Source organism: Oncorhynchus mykiss, chromosome 4 (assembly GCF_057628025.1).
Source record: "Oncorhynchus mykiss isolate SJ-2025 chromosome 4, ASM5762802v1, whole genome shotgun sequence".
NCBI lineage: Eukaryota > Metazoa > Chordata > Actinopteri > Salmoniformes > Salmonidae > Oncorhynchus > Oncorhynchus mykiss.
This window is the reverse complement of record NC_143025.1, coordinates 57,057,613-57,081,857: the sequence shown is the minus strand read 5'-3', so window position 1 is coordinate 57,081,857 and position 24,245 is coordinate 57,057,613. Positions and strand designations below refer to the sequence as shown.

Sequence of the window (24,245 nt, the reverse complement as noted above, 5' to 3'; positions counted from 1 at the left end):
GTTCTCTGGGAGACCTTTGACTAGTCCCCTGTAAGTTACCAGGACGTCACTGAGGATCATGTCAGGACCTTTTTGAGGATTTTGCAGGACTTTAAATGTACTAGTTCTTAGGACATCGAGTGATGGTCCCAAATGAACGTTCCATGGCGGACCTTTGTCTACGAGGATGTCACTGAGGACCATGTCAGGACCTTTTGAGGACATTCTCAAAGTTTATTTTACCAGTCCTTAGGACGCCGTGTGATGGTCCAAAGGAATGTACTCTGGTGGCCTGTGTCTAGCTCCCAGTAAATTCAAATCCCAGGTGATTATGTACAGTTGTACTTATGTACTTACACCATAGCCAAATACATTTAAACTCAGTTTTTCACAATTCCTGACATTTAATCATAGCACATATTCCCTATCTTAGGTCAGTTAGGATCAACACTTTATTTTAAGAATGTGAAATGTCAGAATAATGGTAAATAGAATGATGTATTTCAGCTTTTATTTCTTTCAACACTTTCCCAGTGGGTCAGAAGTGTACATGCACTCAATTAGTATCTGGTAGCAGTGCCTCTAAATGGTTTGCTTTGGTCAAACGTTTCGGGTAGCCTTCCACAAGCTTGCCCATTCCTCCTGACAGAGCTGGTGTAACTGAGACAGGTGTGTGGGCCTCATTGCTCGCAAACACTTTTTCAGATCTGCCCACAAATGTTCAATGAAATTGAGGTCACTCCAATACCTTGACTTTGCAGTTCTTCACCTCTCTAGGGTACGTGGGACGGTAGCGTCCCACCTCGTCAACAGCCAGTGAAACTGCAGGGCACCAAATCCCATAATTAAAATTCCTCAAACATACATGTATTTTACACCATTTTAAAGATACACTTGTTTTAAATCCAGCCACAGTGTCCGATTTCAAAAAGGCTTTACAGCGAAAGCAAACCAAATGATTATGTTAGGTGAGTGCCTATTCACAGAATAACACAGCCATTTTTCCAGCCAAAGAGAGGATTCACAAAAAGCAGAAATATAGATACAAATAATCCCTAACCTTTGATGATCTTCATCAGATGACACTCATAGGACTTCATGTTACACAATACATGTATGTTTTGCATGGTAAAATTCATATTTATATCCAAATATCTGAGTTTACATTGGCGCGTTGAGGTCAGAAATGCATTGTCTCAAACAAACATCCAGTGAAATTGCAGAGAGCCACATAAAATGACAGAAATACTCATCATAAGCATTGATAAACTATGTTTATCAGTGTTTTCATGGAAATATAGATAAACTTCTCCTTAAACCTCTTGAGGATATGGACACGCTAGCGTCTCAACTGGCCAATTGCCTGGGGAAATGCAGAGCGCCAGATTCAAATAAAATTCTATAAAATTCAAACTTTCATTAAATTACACATGTAAGATACTCAATTAAAGCTACACTCGTTGTGAATCCAGCCAACATGTCAGATTTTAAAAATGCTTTTCGGCGAAAGCATAAGAAGCTATTATCTGATAGCATGCACCCATCTGAACCAGTAGTAAACAAAAGAACTAGCGTAGCAGGCGCTACACAAAACGTTGAAATAAAATATAAAACATGCATTACCTTTGACGAGCTTCTTTGTTGGCACTCCAATATGTCCCATAAACATCACAATTGGTCCTTTTTTCAATTAATTCCGTCCATGTATACCCAAAATGTCCATTTATAAAGCACGTTTGATCCGGAAAAAAACAGCTTGCCAAAACACAACGTCACTACAAAACATTTCAAAAGTTTTCTATAAACTTTGCCAAAATATTTCAAACTACTTTTGTAATACAACTTTAGGTATTTTTAAACGTTAATAATCGATCAAATTGTGGACGGTGCAATCTGCATTCAATACAGCAAGTAAACAAACCATGCACCTTTTTTCATCTTGAGTAACTCTCAACAGTGTAACGTTGTTCCAGGATGTGCTTCTTCTTCGTTGCACAAATGATTAACTTCAACCAAATTCCAAAGACTGGTGACATCCAGTGGAAGTCGTAGGAACTGTAAAATGGTTGCTATCAAATATCCCTTGGCAAAGACAACAGAAGGAACGGTCAGAGGCAAAAAAATTATAATCTGAACAGTTATTCCTCGGGGTCTTGCCTGCTACATAAGTTCTGTTATAGTCACAGACATGATTGAAACAGTTTTAGAAACTTCAGTCTTTTCTATCCACACCTACTAATCATATGCATATAATATATTCCTGGCATGAGTAGCAGGAAGTTGAAATTGTGTACGCTATTTATCCAAAAGTGAAAATGCTGCCCCCTATCCCTAACAGGTTGCAACCGCTGTATCAGATTTCAAAAACGCTTTACAGCGAAAGCACACTTTGTGCTTATGTTAGCTAGCCACAGAAACGCATACAGACATTTTTCCAGCCAAAGAGTGTCACAAAAATCAGAAATAGCATTAAAATTAATCACATAACTTTGATCTTCATCTGGTGGCACTCCCAGGACTCCATGTCAGACAACAAATGTTTGTTTTGTTCGATAATATCCCTCTTTATGAGCAAAAACCTCCTTTTTGTTTGCGCGTTTTGTCCAGTAATCCGAATGCAGAAGGCACGTGCACTAATTCCAGGATGAAAAGTTTTTAAAACGTACAATAAAAGTTAGTAGAAACATGCCAAACAATGTTTAAAATCAATCCTCCGGTTGTTTTTGTCATAAATAATCAATAATATTTAAATCGGACAAAGGCTTCGTCAATAGGAAAGGAGAAACAAGAAAGGCACGTTCACGATCAGGGCGCATGGCTGATGAATGGAAACTTCCACTGGTCACTGATTGAAAGTGCTGTATCTCTCTCATTTTTCAGAGAAAAAGCCTGAAACAATGCCTAAAGACTGGTCACGTGTAGAGGAAGACACAGAGCTCGTGAACTGGTCCTAAGTCTTTGTATGGTGGATAGGCATTCAATGGAAAGACAGCCTTTCAAAATAATAGTACTTCCTGGTTGGATTTTCCTCTGGTTTTCGCCTGGCATATCAGTTTTGTTATACTCACAGGCATTATTTTAACAGTTTCGGAAACTTTAGAGTGTTTTCTATCGAAATATACGAATTATATGCATATCCTATACTCTGGGACTGAGTAGCCGACAGTTTAATTTGGGCATGCTTTTCATCCCAAATTCAGAATGCTGCCCCCTACCCTAGTGAAGTTAACCCATTTTGCCACAACTTTGGAAGTATGCTTGGGGTCATTGTCCATTCGGAAGACCCATTTGCGACCAAGCTTCCTGACTGATGTCTTGAGATGTTGCTTCAAAATATCCACATAATTTTCCTACCTCATGATGCCTTCTATTTTGTGATGTGCACCAGTCCCTCCTGCAGCAAAGCACCCTCACAACATGATGCTGCCACCCCTGTGCTTCACAGTTGGGATGGTGTTCTTCGGCTTGCAAGACTCCCCCTTTTTCCTCCAAACATAACGATGGCCATTATGGCCAAACAGTTCTACTTTTGTTTCATCAGACCAGAGGACAATTCTCAAAGTACGATCTTTGTCCCCATGTGCAGTTGCAAACCATGGTCTGGCTTTTTTATTGCGGTTTTGGAGCAGTGACTTCTTCCTTGTTGAGCGGCCTTTCAGGTTATGTCGATATAGGACTTGTTTTATTGTGGCTATAGATACTTTTGTACCTGTTTCCTCCAGCATCTTCACAGGGGCCTTTGATGTTGTTCTGGGATTGATTTGCACTTTTCGCACCAAAGTACTTTCATCTCTAGGAGACAGAACTCGTCTCCTTCCTGAGCAGTATGACGGCTGCTTGGTTCAATGGTGTTTATACTTGCGTACTATTGTTTGTACAGATGAACCTGGTACCTTCAGGCATTTAGAAATTGCTCCCAAGGATGAACCAGACTTGTGGAGGTCTACAATTTTTTTCTGAAGTCTTGGCTGATTTCTTTTGATTTTCCCATGATGTCAAGCAAAGAGGCACTGAGTTTGAAGGTTTGCCTTGAAATACATCCACAGGCACACCTTCAATTGACTCAAATGATGTCAATTAGCCTTTCAAAAACTTGTAAAGCCATGATATAATTTTCTGTAATTTCCCTAGCCTTTTAAAGGCACAGTCAATTTAGTGTACGTAAACTTCTGACCCACTGGAATTGTGATACAGTGAATTATAATGAAATAATCTGTCTGTAAACAAATGTTGGAAAATTGCTTGTGTCATGCACAAAGTAGATGTCCTAATCAACTTACCAATACTATAGTTTGTTAACAAGAAATTTGTGGAGTGGTTGAAAAACGAGTTTTAATGACTTAGCCCAGGACCAAGGATATGCATATTCTTGGTTTCATTTAAAAGAAAACACTCTGAAGTTTGTGTAAATGTGAATTGAATGTAGGAGTCTACAACAAAATAGATCTGGTTTAGATAATACAATGGAATTTTTTTTTTTTTTTTCATTTTTATTGTTGTATCATCATCTTTAAAATGAACAAGAATAAACAAACATTCAGATAGGATGATGGGGACAATTTCTGTGAAAAACATAAGAGGGCAACAGTACTTGTGCAAAGTTTTAGAATGATAACTTCCAAAATTAGTGTGCTACATGACATTTATCATGAAGTCACCCAGGTGTTCCACACAAGTAGCCCAAATGTACCCAAGTGACCAAATTGGTGAAGTTATACATTTTGAATGGAATAACTATATACAAATTATCAAAATTGTATTCTAACACACCCTCCCCCAAAAATGACAAAAAAACATGAAAAAAATATATGGACACCTTGGCACTGGGGGCTCCCATTCGGAGTCAGTGTCACTGTGAAAGAAAATGTTCAGTTAGAAGAGTTTCACATATGAGCCCTGTATCAACAGTTATAATAAACAGATATATAGAGTACAGGGAACATATGGTTGAATATATTATTATAGACCTGCTAGATCTACTGTCTCATTTATATTATGACAGACCAGCTAGATCTACTGTCTATTTTATATTATGACATTTCAGCTAGATCTACTGTCTCTATTATATTATGACAGACCAGCTAGATCTACTGTCTTTATTATATTACAACAGACCAGCTGCTATCTCCATTTCACTTTGGCCATTGTTGTGGGCCTGCCCTCCCCTCAACAGCCTCAAATAGGCTCACGTGGGGGTGGGGTGGGGCGGCAGACACACGCATCTCACATTTCATTACATTACATTTGTATATATTGCTACTAAAAAAAAAAAAAAATCACAAAAAATATTTTATATTGTTAATTTCAAACAACGGCATTAGCATGAGAAGAACTTATCAGTCCAAAACGATGTCCTCTCCGTTCAAAAAATATTCCTCCATTAGGGGAGGAATATTCTCCATTATATTATCCATTAGGGGAGGAATATTCTCACTTTCCCGATCAATTTCTTGTGTGTACGTCTGTATATCTAGACTTAGATTTAGCTTTCCCTGATTTAGTCGCCATACTGATTGATATATAAACAGCTGAAGATGCGCTTTACCAAAACAATGCTGTGCGTAACATGCGTGGCTCCTTCCGGTATGAATCTTCAATGGCGAATGACCCTCTTTACGCCGGAGTTTAGTACATGGGTTGGTCTTCCAACACATAAACATTACATATTGCCGTTTACCTCAGCTCATTGGCTATCTACGCAGCTATATTTCAAGACGATCAGTGGTCATTGGGTTAAAATACAGTCAATCAACGAAACAGCGGTCATATCATTGGTGCACAATGATGTGATTACTTGTTGTCTTCAAATCGGTTTCTTTCAGTCAATACGTCCTGCGAAATGACCCATCAGGTTTGGCTGTGTTACAAACAAACCAGTTGATTGCAATGAAACCAAACATGACTGGAAAAGTCACGTTTAGTGTGTGTATTTACAGCAAATGTGTCTTCAAAAATGGAATGAGACGGAATTCACGACACAAGCGGTTCACAAAATGTTTCGTGTTAGGCTATAAAAATGGATTTTATCAAACAAAAGACCATTCATTGTGTAACAATGAGCATTGGGATTGCAAACAGAGGAAGATCGTCAAAGGTAAACAATTTATTTTATTGCAATTTGTGATGTTACGGATAATCGCATCGTATTCTTTCGCAGTAAATCCTTTTTTAAATCTGACAACGCAGTTGGATTAGCAAGATTCTAGGCTTTCGACCCATGTGAGACACTTGTATTTTCATGAATGTTTAATATGACCATTTATGTAGCGATCACCGTATGTTGTCGAATATAATCCCGGTAACGGTAACGGTTCGGTGCGCAGAGAGGTTAATGGGATAACTGGGAAGAGGGCTGCAGTCAGATAAATGCAACAGGTGGAACTGACTTTCATAGACGCCAAGCAGAGATAGCGTTTTCAACCGTGTCCTTTTTATTTCATATCTTATGTTTTCTTTTGATTTAGCATTTTTGTTGAGGCATTTTGTGCTCTTTTTAAGTTTATTTTTTCTCATCATTTATCGTTCTCGAATCTTTTCAAATAACCCTCTTACAATCAATGTCTTCATTACCCAAACCTTGGAAATGAGTGACCAACTAGACCTTGTGAGTAATAAATGTGTGAATAACTGCAATCAAGAACTCTCAAGTTGTTTTATTGGAAGATATGGATTAATTGGAAATGAGTTGGAACTTCCCAGCTAACAATTATAGGAAGAGAGAACATATTTGTAATGTTACCTGTAACGTACCCATAGTGCTTTTAGTTGGGGGAACATTCTATGTTAGCAAAAACATTCTGAGAACTGTTTTGCATGTTTTTTGGTGTTAAAAATAGGAGAACATCCCCTTAATGTCAAGAAGAACTTGTCTTGAACGTGGTTACAATATACAACATTAATGTTCTTGATGCATTTTCTGGGACGTGGTGAGAACATTTATCTGTCCAGTTTTCTGAGGGTTAGGAGAATATTTCATCAACGTCCCACCAAACATACACAGAACATGGTTGCCATGTTCTCAGAATCTAAGCTATTAATGTTCTAGACACTTTTCATGGAAACGTTGCTCGACCACTTCTGTGAATCAGTTGTCAGGACGTCACTTGATGGTCCCAAAGAAATGTTCTACCAAAAAAATGTAATTCACATTACGCCTCTTTACTGTTGCCAAGCCCATCAAGGACCTGATTTGTGAACGTGTCTATTGGCAAGGTAAGGGATACCTACACACAGTGCTTTCATCTTACATATTTTACACACTTTGACATACATGATTACATTGAGCATGTTCATTTACACAGTAATTATGATTCAACACGTCTTCACCTGGGATTTGAACCTCACAACCTCCTGGTTCATGGCATTAAGATCTTCCTGCTACACCACCATGTCTGTTAATTATCAGTTAAAAATGGTCTATTGGCGCACCCAAGCATCATCAGTTGCATAATAAAAAAATCTGCATCAAAATCCTTCAATTTAAGCTGGAGATATGTTTTTTTGCATGGCCTGTGTCTCAATCCACCACATCTGCCTATGTTGGCCTTTCGCATCTGAGGTGGAAGGTGGACGAGCTACAGCGATACAATGTGTCTTTGTGATGTCAAAGAGCACGAACATGTCCCCGGATGTTAATGTTTTACTTAATTTTCTCTGTTCATACAAACACGGAAAAAGAGTGATTCAAAGGCTTAATGCTCTTTTTACAGACACTATTTTGAGAAACAATGCAAAGAAGGGATGCCAAAGGAGAACGCGGGAAGCCGTTTTATAAAAGTAGTTTCCGTGTAACACTAGGTTTGTTACTCCTGTATTACTCCTGGTGCATACATGGCCCTATTACATGTTTGAAGGGATACAGTTCAGATTATATATGAATTATATGAATATGCATGACTTAAGACTGATGCATTTAATTCTATTAGGTCTAGATGCACGGTCAAGAGGGCTTGCAGAGGATGAGAGACATTTGGAGAGGAACAACCCGATGGTCACTCTGACGGAGCTCTAATTTCTCTGTTGAGATGGGAGAACCTTCCTAAAGGACAACCATTACTGCAACACTCCACCAATCAGGCCTTTATGGTAGAGTGGCCAGACGGAAGCCACTCCTCAGTAAAAGGCACATGACACTCCGCTTGGAGTTTGCCAAAAGGCATCCAAAGACTCTCAGACCATGAGAAACCAGATTCCCTGGTCTGAAAAAAACAAGATTGAACTCTTTGGCCTGAATGCCAAGCATTACATATGGAGGAAACCTGGCACCATCCCTAAGGTGAAGCATGGAGGTGGCAGCATCATGCTGTGGGGATGTTTTTCAGCGGCAGGGACTGGGAGACTAGTCAGGATCGAGGCAATATGAAGTGGGAAAAGTACAGAGAGATCCTTGATGAAAACCTGCTCCATAGTTCTCGGGACCTCAGACGGGGACGAAGGTTCACCTTCCAACAGGACAACAAACATAAGCACACAGCCAAGACAACACAGGATTGGCTTCAGAACAAGTCTCTGAATGTCCTTGAGTGGCCCAGCCAGAGCCCGGACTTGAACCCGATCCGGACTTGAGCCCGGACTTGAACCCGATCTCTTGAGAGACCTGAAAATGGCTGTGCAGCAATGAGTTTGAGAGGCTCTGCAGAAAAGAATGGGGAAAATTCCCCAAATACAGGTGTGCCAAGCCTGTAGAGTCATATCCAAGAAGACTCAAGACTGTAATCACTGCCAAATGTGCTTCAACCAGGTACTGAGTAAAGGGTCTGAATACTTATGTAAATATGATTTTTCATTTTTAATACCTGTTTTTGCTTTGTCATTGTGTGTAGATTGATGAGAGGTGGAAAAACAATTGAATCCATTTTAGAATAAGGCTGTAACATAACAAAATGTGGAAAAAGTCAAGGGGTCTGAATGCTTTCTCCTGAATGCACTGTACCTATCCAGGCGTTGTAAGATCTGGCAGGTTTCAGGGCCTGGGCAGCGGAACACCCCAGTAATTCTGCTCATAGATTATGCATGCATGAAATACACACTGACACAAACACCCAGCCCAAAACGTGAGGTTTAAAAAACACTGACATAGTTTAGCACAATTTTCCAAAGTCCCAGGGCATGTGTTTAACTATTTACTATAGTAAAGTAGTCCGAACTTCTTATAACATTAATAATGAGTGCAATAATCGACGGTTGCAGGACTAAAACCTAAAGTTTAAACAAATCCAGAATGTGCAATTAAATACCCACACCTATCAGCTAACCTGCCATTTGACCACATATTTGACCCAGCAATTACATTCCCACTACTGTATCTGTATATGAGTGTGGATTGTTCTATATCCAAGCATGAGTGGCCTATTGGACATACATATTCGAGTATTTATTATTGTATGCCAGTACATAAATAGCCAGATTCCATTGACGGAAAATGCTCGTTTATTATAGCCTAACAAATGCCACTCAAAGGCAGCTAAACTAAATACGACTGCAATTTGTTGGAACGGCCATCCCCCACCAGAGAACTGGGCGAGTCCGGTGAAAGCCGAACAGCCGTGCAAGTCGAATCTCTGTAAAATGATGAAACTGCGCTGCATGAAGAACGATGCATTTTATGCCGATCTCTGAATATATTTGAAAACTTCCTTCAAAGATAGTTGTATAAGTTTGCTTATACCATCTCAAGGTAATTGGGCAACCTTACTTTACTTTTGCCAATGGCTTAAATTGAGTTTTCTATTGAAGCGTTAGAAATAAACGTTAACGGTATTGAGCAGGATCTTGGACACGACAGGACTGGATAGCCCTAACCGTCTTCAAAGGATAATACAACATCGTAAGCCAGGACCAAGTATAAAACTTTGAATTTGTTGACAGTTCGATATCTATTTTTGTCGGTTTATGTACTCGATGTTGGTTCAATCAGTGACTAATTTGGCGATGCATTTACGTGCGTAATTACGCGTCCTTCAGACTAGTTTAAAAAAATGGAAACTTTCTTGCCATGGTGAGAAACAGTATCTGATATGCGTATGTAGTTTATCTTGGCACAGTGGTGTTTTTGCCTGGAGCAGAGAGAATCTCATATGGGGTTATGGACCAGGAAAATAGAATGGCATATTATCTGTTGTGGCAATTGTCAAAATGTATGTTATAGTTTTTTTAGTGATTATAAAGGGATTTATAATCCCAAAATGTGGGAATATTATGGATGAAGTCAGTGGTGTAGTGGAGGGTAAATTCATTTTACACACTTTTTTGACCTACCATTTATCCACCTTTTGGGGAAAATTGCTTTGAAAGGAGGCCTATAGGGAGCGAAACTTTTTTTTATCCGCGACTGGTGATCAGAGTTTAACCACCTATTTTTTTACCACTTCACTGATGATGATGTGTCGTATTCCAGCATATATTGTCACATTGTGTCATATCTGACAGTCTTTTTTTCAAGTCACTATAATTTATTTGGAGACAGAACAAGTATAATTTATAGAAATAACACACTTAACTACTATGCGGTTCTATACGCTCCATTTCTGTCTGCAATGAATTGAACGCTGTGCCCTGTTGAAGTTGTGCCCCAGTTGGGTAGTTACTGCCTCTTACCCTTGCATAAACCAGCCTTAGCACTGCTGGTGTTGCCGTGGAGACGGGTGTGTCAAGGGACTATAGGCTACTCCCGATACAGTTTATGGTTTTCTCTGACACTGCCTCAGTAAACCTCACACTCACGGATGGAAGTGAGAATGATTAGGAAATGCCCTTTCTCCTTCTCAACCAAATACTGGGTCACCCACCTCCTTCCCTAGTTTTCTCAAAAGTCTCTTCACAGTCAACTTTGATGGAGAGGTGTGACCAAGTCACTTTGAAGTTAATCCACCATATCAGTGGAGGCTGCCATGGGGAGAACGGTTCATAATAATGCCCAGAATGGAGCTAATGGAATGTAATAGCATTAAACACATGGAAACAGTGGGTTTAAGGTATTTCATACCATTCCACAAATTCCACTCCAGCCATTACCACGAGCCCGTCCTCCCCAATTAAGGTGCCACCATCCTCCTGCTCCATATATCAGTTCATTAGGCCCCGATTCCGACCTTTGAACATTATACCCTTTTTATGCACCTTTCTCTCTAGGCACATTCTTACCCACAACTTAAGCATTAGAATAGCATGCTATTCACCCCGCTATTCATTCCGGATGGAGCTCTAAGAAATGAAGGTGTGGTGGAGGTGTGTCTATTCTGACCAAGACTTAATTCCCTGATAACTCCACCACCTTTATGTGCGAGCAAACCATGAATAAGGTTGAGCGAACCTGCCGGTTCCAAGTGGAAAAAGACTCTACTTTATTTTTTTCTGATAGAAATAACAGCATTTTCCATGCAGTGCAATTTATAAATGGATAAGAGCTATTTAAAAGAGCTAGGAAAATAAGTAATCCCTTTGGAGAAGGGGATTGTGAAAAACAGCAATTGTTTTAGATTATGTTTCCTTATGATCACTGGAGATGAATGTGAAATCAGCCACATGGAAGCAAACTGAAAATCATATCAACATGACATGTATTGCGGCCCCTTCTCCACAGTGAAATAGGCTCTAAATAGCTGTGCCATTATTTCCTAATTTTAATTGTGTGCACTCATAATTTGTATGGATGAAATTTGAACACCCAAGCTCTAGGTTTATGTATGGCTGAACCTGCTGAGTTGATGTAAGCTCTTTAGAATGTTTTAATTATAGCCTATGCTCGGGCTTTTCTCCGTTTTCTTTTACAATTTGTAAAATAATCATGTTAAATATTTGCCACTATCGGGAGCTACTGCCAGTAATACCCAAATCCATTTATAACTGTCACTTAGTATTAGTTTTCTTCCATTTGCATCCTTCCAATACGTTCCGTTCATCTTTCTTCTGTCACGTCTGGATCATTTTAGGCTAACGTGCAATAATTTAGCATAAGTAGCCTATTTGAATCATTATGGAACTCAGACCACACGTGGCAGGTTAAGCCTGGTGCACGGTTCACGATGACTGGACCGTTGTCACACAGTTCTATTATTAGTGAGAATTAGGCTAGATTTATAGGACTATTGTTCAACCTCTATTGTACACTTTTTTGCACCTTCAAATATTTCATGGCTTGAACTTGAATATGACACATTTCAGGATGAAGCAAACCACTGTATTTATTTATTCATTCATATATTTTGTATGTCAAGGCTCTCCAAACCTTTTTTTTTATCTGCATTGTGTAACTTTTTGGGCGACCTGACAAAATTCACATAGAAATGTGAGTTATAGATCTGTCATTCTCATCAAAAGCAAGTCTAAGAAGCAGTAGATTTGTTATATGTGCACTATTTATATGCTTCCCGTTCTTTTTGTGTCTTTTACTTTCAGGTTTGTACACCAGCTTCAAACAGCTAAAAATACAATATTTTTGGTTATGGAAAATATATTTCACAGCGGTTTAGATGGTACAATGATTGTCAACACTATACTTGCTTGATTTGTCACAAACTGAAATTAGGCAAACTATTAGAATTTTAGCAACCAGGAAATGGCGGGAGCGACTTCTGCATCTTTAATGATTCATACAGTATATACTTTCCTAACCCTAAAACTTGCCTAAATAATTTACAAGAACAGAGTATTTTTTAAATCTACCAGTTGGTGCTGAAACGGAGAAAAAGATGCATAGATGGCATTCTTTCTTTGATCCCTATTTTCTGAACCCGTTCTCTCAATGTATTCTAATCTGTCAACAAAATTGTAATTAAATGTACATTGTATTTAAAGGGATGGCAATAAATATACTGAAAACCCTATTGAATGAAAACTCCACGAGAAAATCTGTTGGTCAGCAAGTGGGAGGGTTTTAAGCGATTTAATTACATATATTCAGTGCACTCAAAGCCTGTTACGCACGTTAATGAGGTAAGTCTGAATACCAACTACTGAGAAATGCGTAGGAAAGGCTTGTGTAAGAAAGCCGTAATTTCCTGAGTCGGAATCGGGCCCTAGTACCCTACACATTACCAATAAAATCCTAGTCCTACATCATTGAAGCACAGTCGGCTTCACAGCACGCTAAAGTAATGAGCTTTTCAATGCTAGAAGGCTGTCAAATTTAGCCTGTGTACTAGTCTCTTTAGCTAATTCACTCCCTGTACTTCATGCCATTCGCCAAAAAGACTGGCCTATCTGCCATCTTTAAGTATGAATATTATATAATTAATGAGCTCGAGGAGAACCAAGGATTTGATCCTGATTCGATCACCTTTACAGCTATCCTCCAATCACAACGATTATGCAAATATTTGAACTCTGTATGCTAAGCAACCATTTTTTGTTTGTCCAGATGAAACCAATCTGTCCAAAGTAAATATATACTGCAATTCCAACCTTTTTAGGAATTGCAGTAATTTTGAGGCTCCACATGTTTTCATGGAAAATATGAATGTTATTTCCAACAACCAATGAGCAACTCCACTGTAAATCCAGCACATATTGAATGTTGAGATTGCTGAAATGGAATGTTAGCTAGAGACTGTTACTCAGAATATTTCAAGCTTGGTTCTCTGCCCAAAGCACATCACATGAAACTACGTCATTTGCATTCCTATCAAGACGCTACCATAAATACAGACGGCCCAAATATTTTCTCAGTTCAATCCATCTCGGCAGCAGTATTCAGCGATGGGAGATGTACATGTTGACCCCCTTGACAGACATCATTAAATGGAGCGCCATTAACAACAATGCTATTCCGGGGGTATGCAGCCGGCTGTTTGTTTTAACTGGTCATCTGGTTGAATGGAGTTGGAGAAATATGGTGCTTTACGTTGGGGGGGGGGGGGGGGGGGATATTTTGACACTGTCATGTCATGATGTCACTAAGCCTACCTGTAGCCAGGGGATATGTTTAGCATAGCAAGCTCTAAGGCAACGATCACCGATACTGAGGTTAGGGGTTACTAGAGTCATGTTTAATGTATAATTTACTGGACATGATGATATTTCATATACCTGTCAGTGTGAGAGGATGCGGACACACGCACGTACACAGGCAAACATGCACACTTTTTAACTAAAATTAGGTTTATGGGGTTTTCCTGGATGCATGGATAAATTAGCTCTGGCAGCTTGGACACATTAAGGCTAATGATTGTCTTGTGTGATCCTATTGTTGGTGGCATCCAAGGGAAAAACTATGTTTGTATGCCTGCAAGTGGAACTTTAGGGGAGTCAGAGGTGGGACAGGGCAAGGACTCCCAGTTGGCCTTAGGGGAAACACATGCCGTGTGAGTGTGTGGAATCTGGAAGCTGTGTGAAACATTCTCATTAGCTAGTGGAAAAAGTGGAACCATAACAGCCATAGTTATTGGGGAAGAGTTGAGAGGGATGGGGGCAGGGCGGCTTCTTCAGACTACAGTAAGTGGCAGAGCCAGACCGACAAGGGAAAGACTGTTGCAGTGTAACTGAGGGGATAAGCAGATGTGTTCTGTGTCCCAAATGGCACCCTATTCTCTATGTAGTGCACTCCTTTTGACCATGGACCATAGGGCTGAGGAAGGAATCTAGGCTCATTAGGGATAACCTGTTTCACAATCTCAAAACAAAGGCCTAATGGATTTCATTGGCGGTCATATGTGAATTTAGTAAGGCCTGTTCTTTTCCCCCTAACATACACAAACTGTGGTTCTATCCACAAATAAAAACACACACTAACCAAAAAAAACATTGAATTGAGTGGAAAAGTATAATCTTACCTCAGATAGCGCAACAAACCGTCTGCACGAAATGGAGTCCTACTGAATTTAGATAGAGAACATTGAATAGAATAAGGCTATGTCTAACAGGACAAAAATACAGATAGAACCTTATAGTCCCAAGTTCTCTAACAAAGACGGGGATGCAAACAAACCGTATTGGACTGATGTCGCACTAAACTTGACTTAAGGCAATTTCTCGTGGTAAAAGCTGTTGATGTCTGCTCAAGCTTGAATTATTTGTTAAGGGCAGTGCCATTTTGCGCATTACGGTTTGTTTGAATTCTGGTCAAATACTTTCTATACACAAGAAAACAGGGCTAGATTGCTATCCCTACTGCTGTTCACTGCACTGAATACTTAATTGGAATTGCCAATATTAGGCTAAGGCTCCAGCTATGAAAACATGTCACGGATCCCTCCGGAACTTTCATCACACACACCTGTCCCCTATTCCCACGGATTAGTATTTGTATATATGTGCCCTTTGGTTTCCATTGGGGGTCGATTATTGTTACAATGTCCGTTGGTGCGTGTGAGTACCTGTGCTGTGTGTTTTGTGCTTTCGTGCCCTTGTGGATTGCGCAGATGATTACGGGTCTCGTCCCGTGTGTTAATCATCGTGCGAGTGTATTATTTATTCAAGGTACTCGTCGCTCTTTTGTTTTGGGTTACTACCCTGTGTTTTTGTTACGTGTTTGTTTGGTCTTCGTCCCCTTGCCTTTACATGGCACACCATAATTTGGGTACAGTAAAAAAAAATATTACGCATTCCTGCGCCTGTCTCCCATTGCTTTTTACAAACCTATGCCTATCAACCTTTCGGTTATCTTTTGTCCTGCACTGTGTGTGAACCTGCATTGTTATCAAGCAATCTTTGAAAATACAACATGCTATTTTTGCAATAGAAATGGAATGCATTATCATACAACTGTATAATAAGTGTATAAGTGTATAACTCCATGGGCATCTTTTGGAGTGTAAGTGTTCTTCTACCCAACTTTAAAATTAGAACAACAAACCAGCCACCGGGGATATCCACCACTTTTTGGATGTTCTGTGGGTTTGTGTGCAGAGAGAGAATAAATAGCAACGCCCGTGTTTATGTCTGTCCTGGCCCTGCCACCACAGTGAGATTTAGTGGAAAACTGTCCATGTGACCATGCGACCCAGTCCAGGGGACGTGCTGCCAGTTGCATCCTGGTCCTGTTATGCTCTGGGCCAGGGGGTGTGGTCGGGTTCTGGATGGGCGTGTGCTCGTGTGTGTGTGTGTGCGTTTGTGGCTGTGTGTTTGTGTGGTGTCTCATTCCCAGCTGTGCACTCCTGTAAGCCTGGCAAACCAAGCTAAGGGTGGTGTTGGTGTGTCAGAGGGAATGTAGGCAACTCCCAGTCCGCTTTCCCCCTTAGAGCTCTCATCTTGCATTGTTAATTGCAACTCAGACCGAGGAAACTGCAGGAAATTACATTAAAGATTTCGGAGTGAACTCGACTCTTTCTAGAAAGCTCTTGGAGCACAGTCAGACACAAACAAACAATTAGTTGCTGCCCTCCTTTGTCCTCCGCTCAGGTCTCTGATATAATCTGTCCTGGGCCAATAATCTCAGAGAGGAGAGAGAGAAAAAAAGACAAACAGAGAGAGAGAAAGAGAGGTAAAGCAAGAACAGGGTCACGTGACCGTTTTTCTCTCTGGCCAATAAAAGCTTTATGGGTAAAGCGGAGGGAGTGGAAGTGTTATATGACGTGTCATTAAATGTGTGCCATGTGCATGCATGATGGTTTTTCCACCTATGTGTTACTTTTCCAGTAACATTTATTACACATACAGCTGAAAACGCATGCCTGTGTGTGTGACTGTCTCCCATGTGGCATCCTAACTTAGGTGCCTGGATTTTCTAATGGTTACCTGAGTTCTGAAGTAACAACCTTAGCTTCTTGTGCCGTGCTGACCTTTTGAGGCAACAGACTGAGTTATTGAAGCCTAGAATGATCCCGGACACTCTCCTTCCACCACTTGGCGAACGGTCAATAAATAAATCCTCACATTGCGAGGGGATGTAAATGGTGTCCATGGAGACCAGGCCTCACCCTCCCATGTGGCACTCAGAACATCTCAGTTGTCATCTTATCATTTTCACTCTGCTGCTGCTCATAGGCTGTTTAAAGCCTCTACATTATAATAACCATAATTCAATATGAATCAACATTGGGCTATTTGAGGTGGTTCTTCTACCTCTCGAGTTACAGTATAATGCAACATCCAGATGCGGTTTAGATTAAACCAATTTATCACTTGAGTGTTTCACTTGATGTTCCTAATAAGAGTGTTCAATCTCCCGTAGGAACAGAGGAAGAGGACGCAGATTGAGCAGCCAGCGAGCCAGCCAGCAGACAGACATCGTAAGGAGAGCAGAAGGGGACCTACAGTCCTGCGTGGTGGAGATAAGGTTCCAAGACTAATAGCAGAGCTGACTGTGAGAGGCTCCACATTTAATTTCACCTTCCTTTAACCAGAAAAGGCCCTTGAGGTTTGAAACCCCGTTCCAGTGGGCCGTCATGGGGAAACAGAACAGCAAACTGCGGCCTGAAGTGCTGAACGACCTGCGCGAAAACACAGAGTTTTCCGACCATGAGCTCCAGGAGTGGTACCGAGGCTTCCTCAAAGACTGCCCAACGGGCCACCTGACAGTCGAAGAGTTCAAGAAGATCTACGCCAACTTCTTCCCGTATGGCGACGCTTCCAAGTTTGCTGAGCACGTCTTCCGGACGTTCGACACCAACGGCGATGCCACCATCGACTTCCGGGAATTCATCATCGCGCTGAGTGTCACATCGCGCGGCGGCCTGGAGCAGAAGCTGCGCTGGGCCTTCAGCATGTATGACCTGGATGGGAATGGCTACATCAGCCGGGCTGAGATGCTGGAGATCGTACAGGTGAGTTGAGATGAGAATGAGTTGGTTCCGGTGGTTCAATGGATTAGAAACTGAGCACTGTGGCCAGAGCAGCATGTCCCGTATCAGTGTTGACTCAGGCGATTGTGTGTGGTGGTGACACAAGTGAACACATTCTCTTGTTAAAGTCCTCAGACCATTTTTTTATGTATTTTTATTTCACCTTTAGTTAACCAGATAGGCCAGTTGAGAACAAGTATCATTTACAACTGCGACCTGGCCAAGATAAAGCAACGCAATACGATACAAACACCAACACAGAGTTACACATGGAATAAACAAACGTATAGACTATAACACAATAGAAAATTCTATATACAGTGTGTGCACATGAAGTAAGATTAGGGAGGTAAGGCAATAAATAGGCCAGAGTGGCAAAATAATTACAATTTAGCAATTAAACACTGGAGTGATGGACGTGCAGAAGATGAATGTGCAAGTAGAGATAGTGGGGTGCAAAGGAGCAAAAAAAAATAACAATATGGGGATGAGGTAGTTGGATGGGCTATTTACAGATGAGTTTGTACAGGTGCAATGATCTCTGAGCTGCTCTGACAGCTGATGCTTAAAGTTAGTGTGGGAGATATGAGTCTCCAGCTTCAGTGATTTTTGCAATTTGTTCCAGTCATTGGCAGCAGAGAACTGGAAGGAAAGGTGGCCAAACGAGGATTTGGCTTTGGGGGTGATCAGTGAAATATACTTGCTGGAGCACGTGCTATGGGTGGGTTCTGCTATGGTGACCAGTGAGCTGCAATACGGCGGGGCTTTACCTTGCAAATATTTATAGATGATCTGGAGCCAGTGGGATTGGCGATGAATATGAAGCGAGGGCCAGCCAACGAGAGCATACAGGTCGCAGTGGTGGGTAGTATATGGGGCTTGGTGACAAAATGGATGGCACTGTGATAGACTGCATCTTATTTGCTGAGTAGAGTGTTGAGGCTATCACCAAAGTCAAGGATTGGTAGGACGGTCAGTTTTACGAGAGTATGTTTGGCAGCATGAGTGAAGGATGCGTTGTTGCAAAATATGAAGCCGATTCTAGATTTAATTTTGGATTGGAGATCCTTAATGTGAGTCTGGAAGGAGAGTTTACAGTCTAACCAGATGACTAGGTATTTGTAATTGTCCACATATTCTAAGTCAGAATCTTCCAGAGTAGTGATGCTGGACAGGCGGGCAGGTGCGGGCAGTGATCGGTTGAAGAGCATGCAATTAGTTTGACTTGCATTTAAGAGCAGTTGGAGGCCACAGAAGGAGAGTTGTATGGCATTGAAGCTCGTCTGGAGTTTAGTTAACACAGTGTCCAAAGAAGGGCCAGAAGTATACAGAATGGTATCGTCTGCGTAGAGGTGGATCAGAGAATCACCAGCAGCAAGAGCGACATCATTGATGTCTACAGAGATGAGTCGGCCCGAGAATTGAACCTCGTGGCACCCCCATAGAGACTGCCAGAGGTCTGGACAACAGGCCCTCCGATTTGACACACTGAACTCTGTCTGAGAAGTAGTTGGTGAACCAGGCGAGGCAGTCATTTGAGAAACCAAGGCTGTTGAGTCTGCCGATAAGAATGTGCTGATTGACCGAGTCGAAAGCCTTGGCCAGGTCGATGATACGGCTGCACAGTATTGTCTTTTATCGATGGCGGTTATGATATCGTTAGGACCTTGAGTGTGGTTGAGGTGCACCCATGACCAGCTCGGAAACTAGATTGCATAGCGGAGAAGGTACGGTGGGATTCGAAATGGTCAGTGATCTGTTTGTTAACTTGGCTTTCGAAGACCTTAGAAAGGCAGGGTAGGATAGACATAGGTCTGTCACAGTTTGGGTCTAGAGTGTCTCCCTCTTTGAAGAGGGGGATGACCGTGGCAGCTTTCCAATCTTTGGGGATATCAGACAATACAAAAGAGGTTGAACAGGCTAGTAATAGGGGTTGCAACAATTGCAGCGGATAATTTTAGAAAGAGAGGGTCCAGATTGTTTAGCCCGGCTGATTTGTAGGGGTCCAGATTTTGTAGCTCTTTCAGAACATCAGCTATCTGGATTTGGGGGAAGGCGAAATGGGGAGGCTTGGGCAAGTTGCTTTGAGGGGTGCAGGGCTGTTGACCAGGGTACCGGTAGCCAGGTGGAAAGCATGGCCAGCCGTAGAAAAATGTTTATTGAAATTCTCAATTATGGTGGATTTATCGGTGGTGACAGTGTTTCCTAGCCTCAGCTCTTATTCTCTATGGACTTTACAGTGTCCCAGAACTTTTTGGAGTTTGTGCTACAGGATGCACATTTCTGTTTGAAAAAAAATATACACTGCCTGTGTATATTGGTTCCTAACTTCCCTGAAATGTTGCATATCGCGGGGGCTATTCGATGCTAATGCAGTACGCCACAGGATGTTTTTGTGCTGGTCAAGGGCAGTCAGGTCTGGAGTGAACCAAGGGCTATATCTGTTCCCGGTTCTACATTTTTTGAACGGGGCATGCTTATTTAAGATGGTGAGGAAAGCACTTTTAAAGAATAACCAGGCATCCTCTACTGACGGAATGAGGTTAATATCCTTCCAGGATACCCGGGCCAGGTTGATTTGAAAGGCCTGCCCGCTGAAGTGTTTTAGGGAGCGTTTGACAGTGATGAGGGGTGGTCGTTGGACCACAGACCCATTACAGAAGCACGCAATGAGGCAGTGATCGCTGAGATCCTGGTTGAAGACAGCAGAGGTGTATTTGGAGGGCAGGTTGGTCAGGATGATATCTATGAGGGTGCCCGTGTTTACGGATTTGGGGTTGTATCTGGTAGGTTCATTGATCATTTGTGTGAGATTGAGGGCATCTACTTTAGATTGTAGGGCGGGCGGGGTGTTAAGCATGTCCCAGTTTAGGTCACCTAACAGTACGAGCTCTGGAGATAGATGGGGGTAAATCAATTCATATATGGTGTCCAGGGCACAGCTGGGGGCAGAAGGTGGTCTATAACAAGCGGCAACGGTGAGAGACTTGTTTCTGGAAATGTGTATTTTTATAAGTAGAAGATCGAATTGTTTGGGCACAGACCTGGATAGTATGACAGAACTCTGCAGGCTATTTCTGTAGTAGATTGCAACTCCGTCCCCTTTGGCAGTTCTATCTTGTCAGAAAATGTTATAGTTAGGGATGGAAATTTCAGTTCCCGTCTCATTGGTGTTAGGCTCAAATACCTTGTTTTTTTATAAAGCCAGAGAACCGTGATGAATTTTCCAGGTGGTAACCTGACTGCATAGGTAACTAGTAGAATAGTTCCATTCTGACAGAGAATATTGTATTATTTGTTAAAGGCACTATTTGGAAGTTACTTTGTTGTTTAATGGTCATTAGTGGTAGACTGTATACACATTCAAGAATGTTGTTTCTAAAACCTTATGAGCTTTGTGCAACTCTCTCTTACCCAAGGTCAATTGTTCTTCCTTCTGCAGGCGATTTACAAGATGGTGTCCTCAGTGATGAAGATGCCAGAAGATGAGTCGACACCGGAGAAACGGACAGATAAGATCTTCAGACAGATGGATGTAGACAATGATGGTGAGTCTTGTTTGTTTTTAAACCTCTAATTCGACTTTTTATAGTGACATAAGAATTTACATTCCAGCTTGGTAATAACCAGGTAAGAACTATGTAATTACCACTAGTAGTTACCATGTTGTTTCAACCAATCCTCTTTCCTGACATCCCAACCAGCCCATGGTTGTTACCTGGAAACAGAGATGGTAGTTCTATGTAATAACGATGAACAGTGCTGGAAAATGCAACATTACCTGTTTATCTTTAGTTCTACCGTTTTATCCCTTTAAATATCCCAACCAGCCCATGGTTGTTACCTGGAAACAGAGATGGTAGTTCTATGTAATAACGCTGAACAGTGCTGGAAAATGCAACATTACCTTTTTCTCTACCGTTTTATCCCTTTAAATATCCCAACCAGCCCATGGTTGTTACCTGGAAATAGTTCAACCATTATATCCCTTCCCCATAACAAACATAACTTAGCAGTTATATATGTCATTGTAAAATGACACACAATTGCTATGACATGACAAACAAAGCACAGTTTACAACCAGGGCCTGGTTTCCCAAAACAATCTTATAGTTAACGATGAACTATAATGATAACGATGAACTTATAGTTACCGATGAACTTAAGATGCTTTTAGGAAACCGGGCCCTTGGACTGCCGAGTTGGATGATCGTTCAAAACGATGTTTCCCAGTTTGAGCTCGTTTTATTTATTTATTATTATTATTTATTTTAATCAAGAGGCCCGAGTTGATTATCTTTCATATCAGGCTATAATTTAACACATTTCCCACTAGAAATGTGTTCATTTGCAGGTAGAAATGTGTTCAACATCCACTGAAGTAGCTAGCAAGTTTACTTGATTGCAACAGTAGCTAGTTGCTGTAACGACATTTGAGTGAAATGAGTGAGGAGTCAGATGCAGAGAGCGAAATGAACGGGGAAACGCTTTAATGTCCTTCGATGTACAGAGGGGGCAGAGGGACCTCCGGAACCTCACTTTCCTGCATGGGACCAGCTACCACCGGCCTGAGGAGAGACACATGAAATGAGGGGTTAATGCGATAATACGAAGGGAGTAACAATCGATAACACACCTCGTTTATTCTCCTCAGGACTATAAATGGCCCTACACACTGCGGACCCAGCTTCCGGCAGGGCAGGCGGAGGGGCAGGTTTCGGGTCGAGAGCCAGACCCTGTGCCCCGGTGCAAACACGGTCAGCGCTCTTCTTCTGCCGTCCACTCCATAAACGCCTTCCATACTCTGGACGTAAACTGGGAACCCCGATCAGAAACGATATCCTCGGGCACCCCGTAGTTCCGAAAGACATGGGTGAATAGTGCCTCCGCAGTCTGCAGGGCCGTAGGGAGTCCGGGCAATGGGATAAGACGGCAGGACTTAGAGAACCGATCCACAATGACCAGGATCGTCGTGTTCCCCTGAGACAGGGGAAGATCCGTAAGAAAATCCACCGATAGATGGGACCACGGCCATTGTGGAATGGGGAGGGGTTGTAATTTCCCTCGTGGCAAATGTCTAGGAGCCTTACTCTGAGCGCATACCGAACAGGAGGAGACATAGAATCGCACGTCTCTCACCAAGGTAGGCCACCAGTACTTCCCTCTAAGACTTCGCACCGTCCTCGAAATACCCGGGTGACCTGATGAGGGTAGACTATGTGCCCATCGAATCAATTGATCATGAACAGCGAGCGGCACGTACCTACGACCCTCCGGGCACTGTGGAGGCGCAGGTTCCTCCCTTAGTGCCCGCTCGATGTCCGTGTCCACCTCCCATACTACCGGTGCTACCAGCTTGGCAGCCGGAATGATGGGAGTACGATTGATGGACCGGTCATCAGTGTCGTATAGGCGGGACAGCGCGTCGGCCTTAGTATTGAGGGAACCTGGTCGATACGAGATCGTAAAACAAAATCGGGTGAAATACATGGCCCACCTTGCCTGACGAGCATTCAGTCTCCTAGCTGATCGGATATACTCCAGGTTACGATGGTCAGTCCAGATGAGAAAAGGGTGCTTAGCCCCCTCAAGTCAGTGTCTCCACACCTTCAGAGCCTTAACCATGGCCAACAACTCCCTATCCCCCACATCATAATTCCGCTCCGCTGGCCCGAGCTTCTTCGAAAAAAAAAAGCACAGGGGCGGAGCTTCGTTGGCGTACCCGAGCGCTGGGAGAGCACAGCTCCAACCCCAGCCTCGGATACGTCCACCTCAACTACAAATGCCAAAGAAGGGCCCAGATGCGCCAACACTGGCGCTTCGGTGAACAGCGCCTTCAAACGGCGGAACGCTCCATCCGCCTCTGCTGACCACTGCAAACGCATTGGCCCCCCCTTCAGCAGTGGTAATAGGGGCCGCCACCTGGCCAAAGCCCCGGATAAACCTCCGGTAGTAATTGGCAAACACTAAGAACCGCTGCACCTCCTTTACCATGGTGGGAGTCGGCCAATTACGCACGGCCTTGACGCGATCACCCTCCATTACCACCCCCGAGGTGGAAATGCGATAACCCAGGAAGGAAACGGCTCGTTTGGAAAATTCACATTTCTCTGCCTTCACATACAGGTCATGCTCCAGCAGTCGCCCAAGAACCTTGCGCACCAGAGACACATGCTCGGCGCGTGTAGCGGAGTAGATCAAGATGTCGTCAATATACACCACTAAACCCTGTCCGTGCAGGTCTCTGAGAATCTCATCAACGAAGGATTGAAAGATGGCTGGAGCATTGTTTAATAACCTCATAATGGCCAGATGTGGTGCTAAATGCAGTTTTCCACTCATCTCCCTCCCGAATACGCACCAGATTATACGCGCTCCTGAGATCCAGTTTCGTGAAAAATCGCGCCACGTGAAATGATTCCACCGCCGTAGCGATGAGAGGTAGTGGGTAACTAAAACCCACAGTGATGGAATTTAGACCTAGATAATCAATACACGGACGCAAACCACCCTCCTTTTTCTTCACGAAAAAGAAACTCGAGGAGACGG

At 42.2% G+C, this 24,245-nt stretch overlaps 1 protein-coding gene across 5 annotated transcripts in view; it reads left to right on the top strand.

Moving 5' to 3' along the window:
• Positions 1-24,245, top strand: part of LOC110522014 (hippocalcin-like protein 1) — a 66,265-nt gene that overhangs the window by 34,172 nt on the left and 7,848 nt on the right. For 3 of the 5 annotated variants that reach the window (XM_090232312.1, XM_090232311.1, XM_090232314.1), the window contains exons 2-3: positions 17,087-17,678; positions 21,139-21,244. In XM_090232312.1, coding sequence (XP_090088438.1) covers positions 17,301-17,678; positions 21,139-21,244 — 484 coding nt within the window. In that variant the 5' untranslated portion in view covers positions 17,087-17,300. Of the gene's footprint in view, positions 1-7,910; positions 8,720-9,445; positions 9,656-17,086; positions 17,679-21,138; positions 21,245-24,245 lie in introns of those variants that run through there. The other 2 variants (XM_090232313.1, XM_021600074.3) reach the window with 2 other exon arrangements.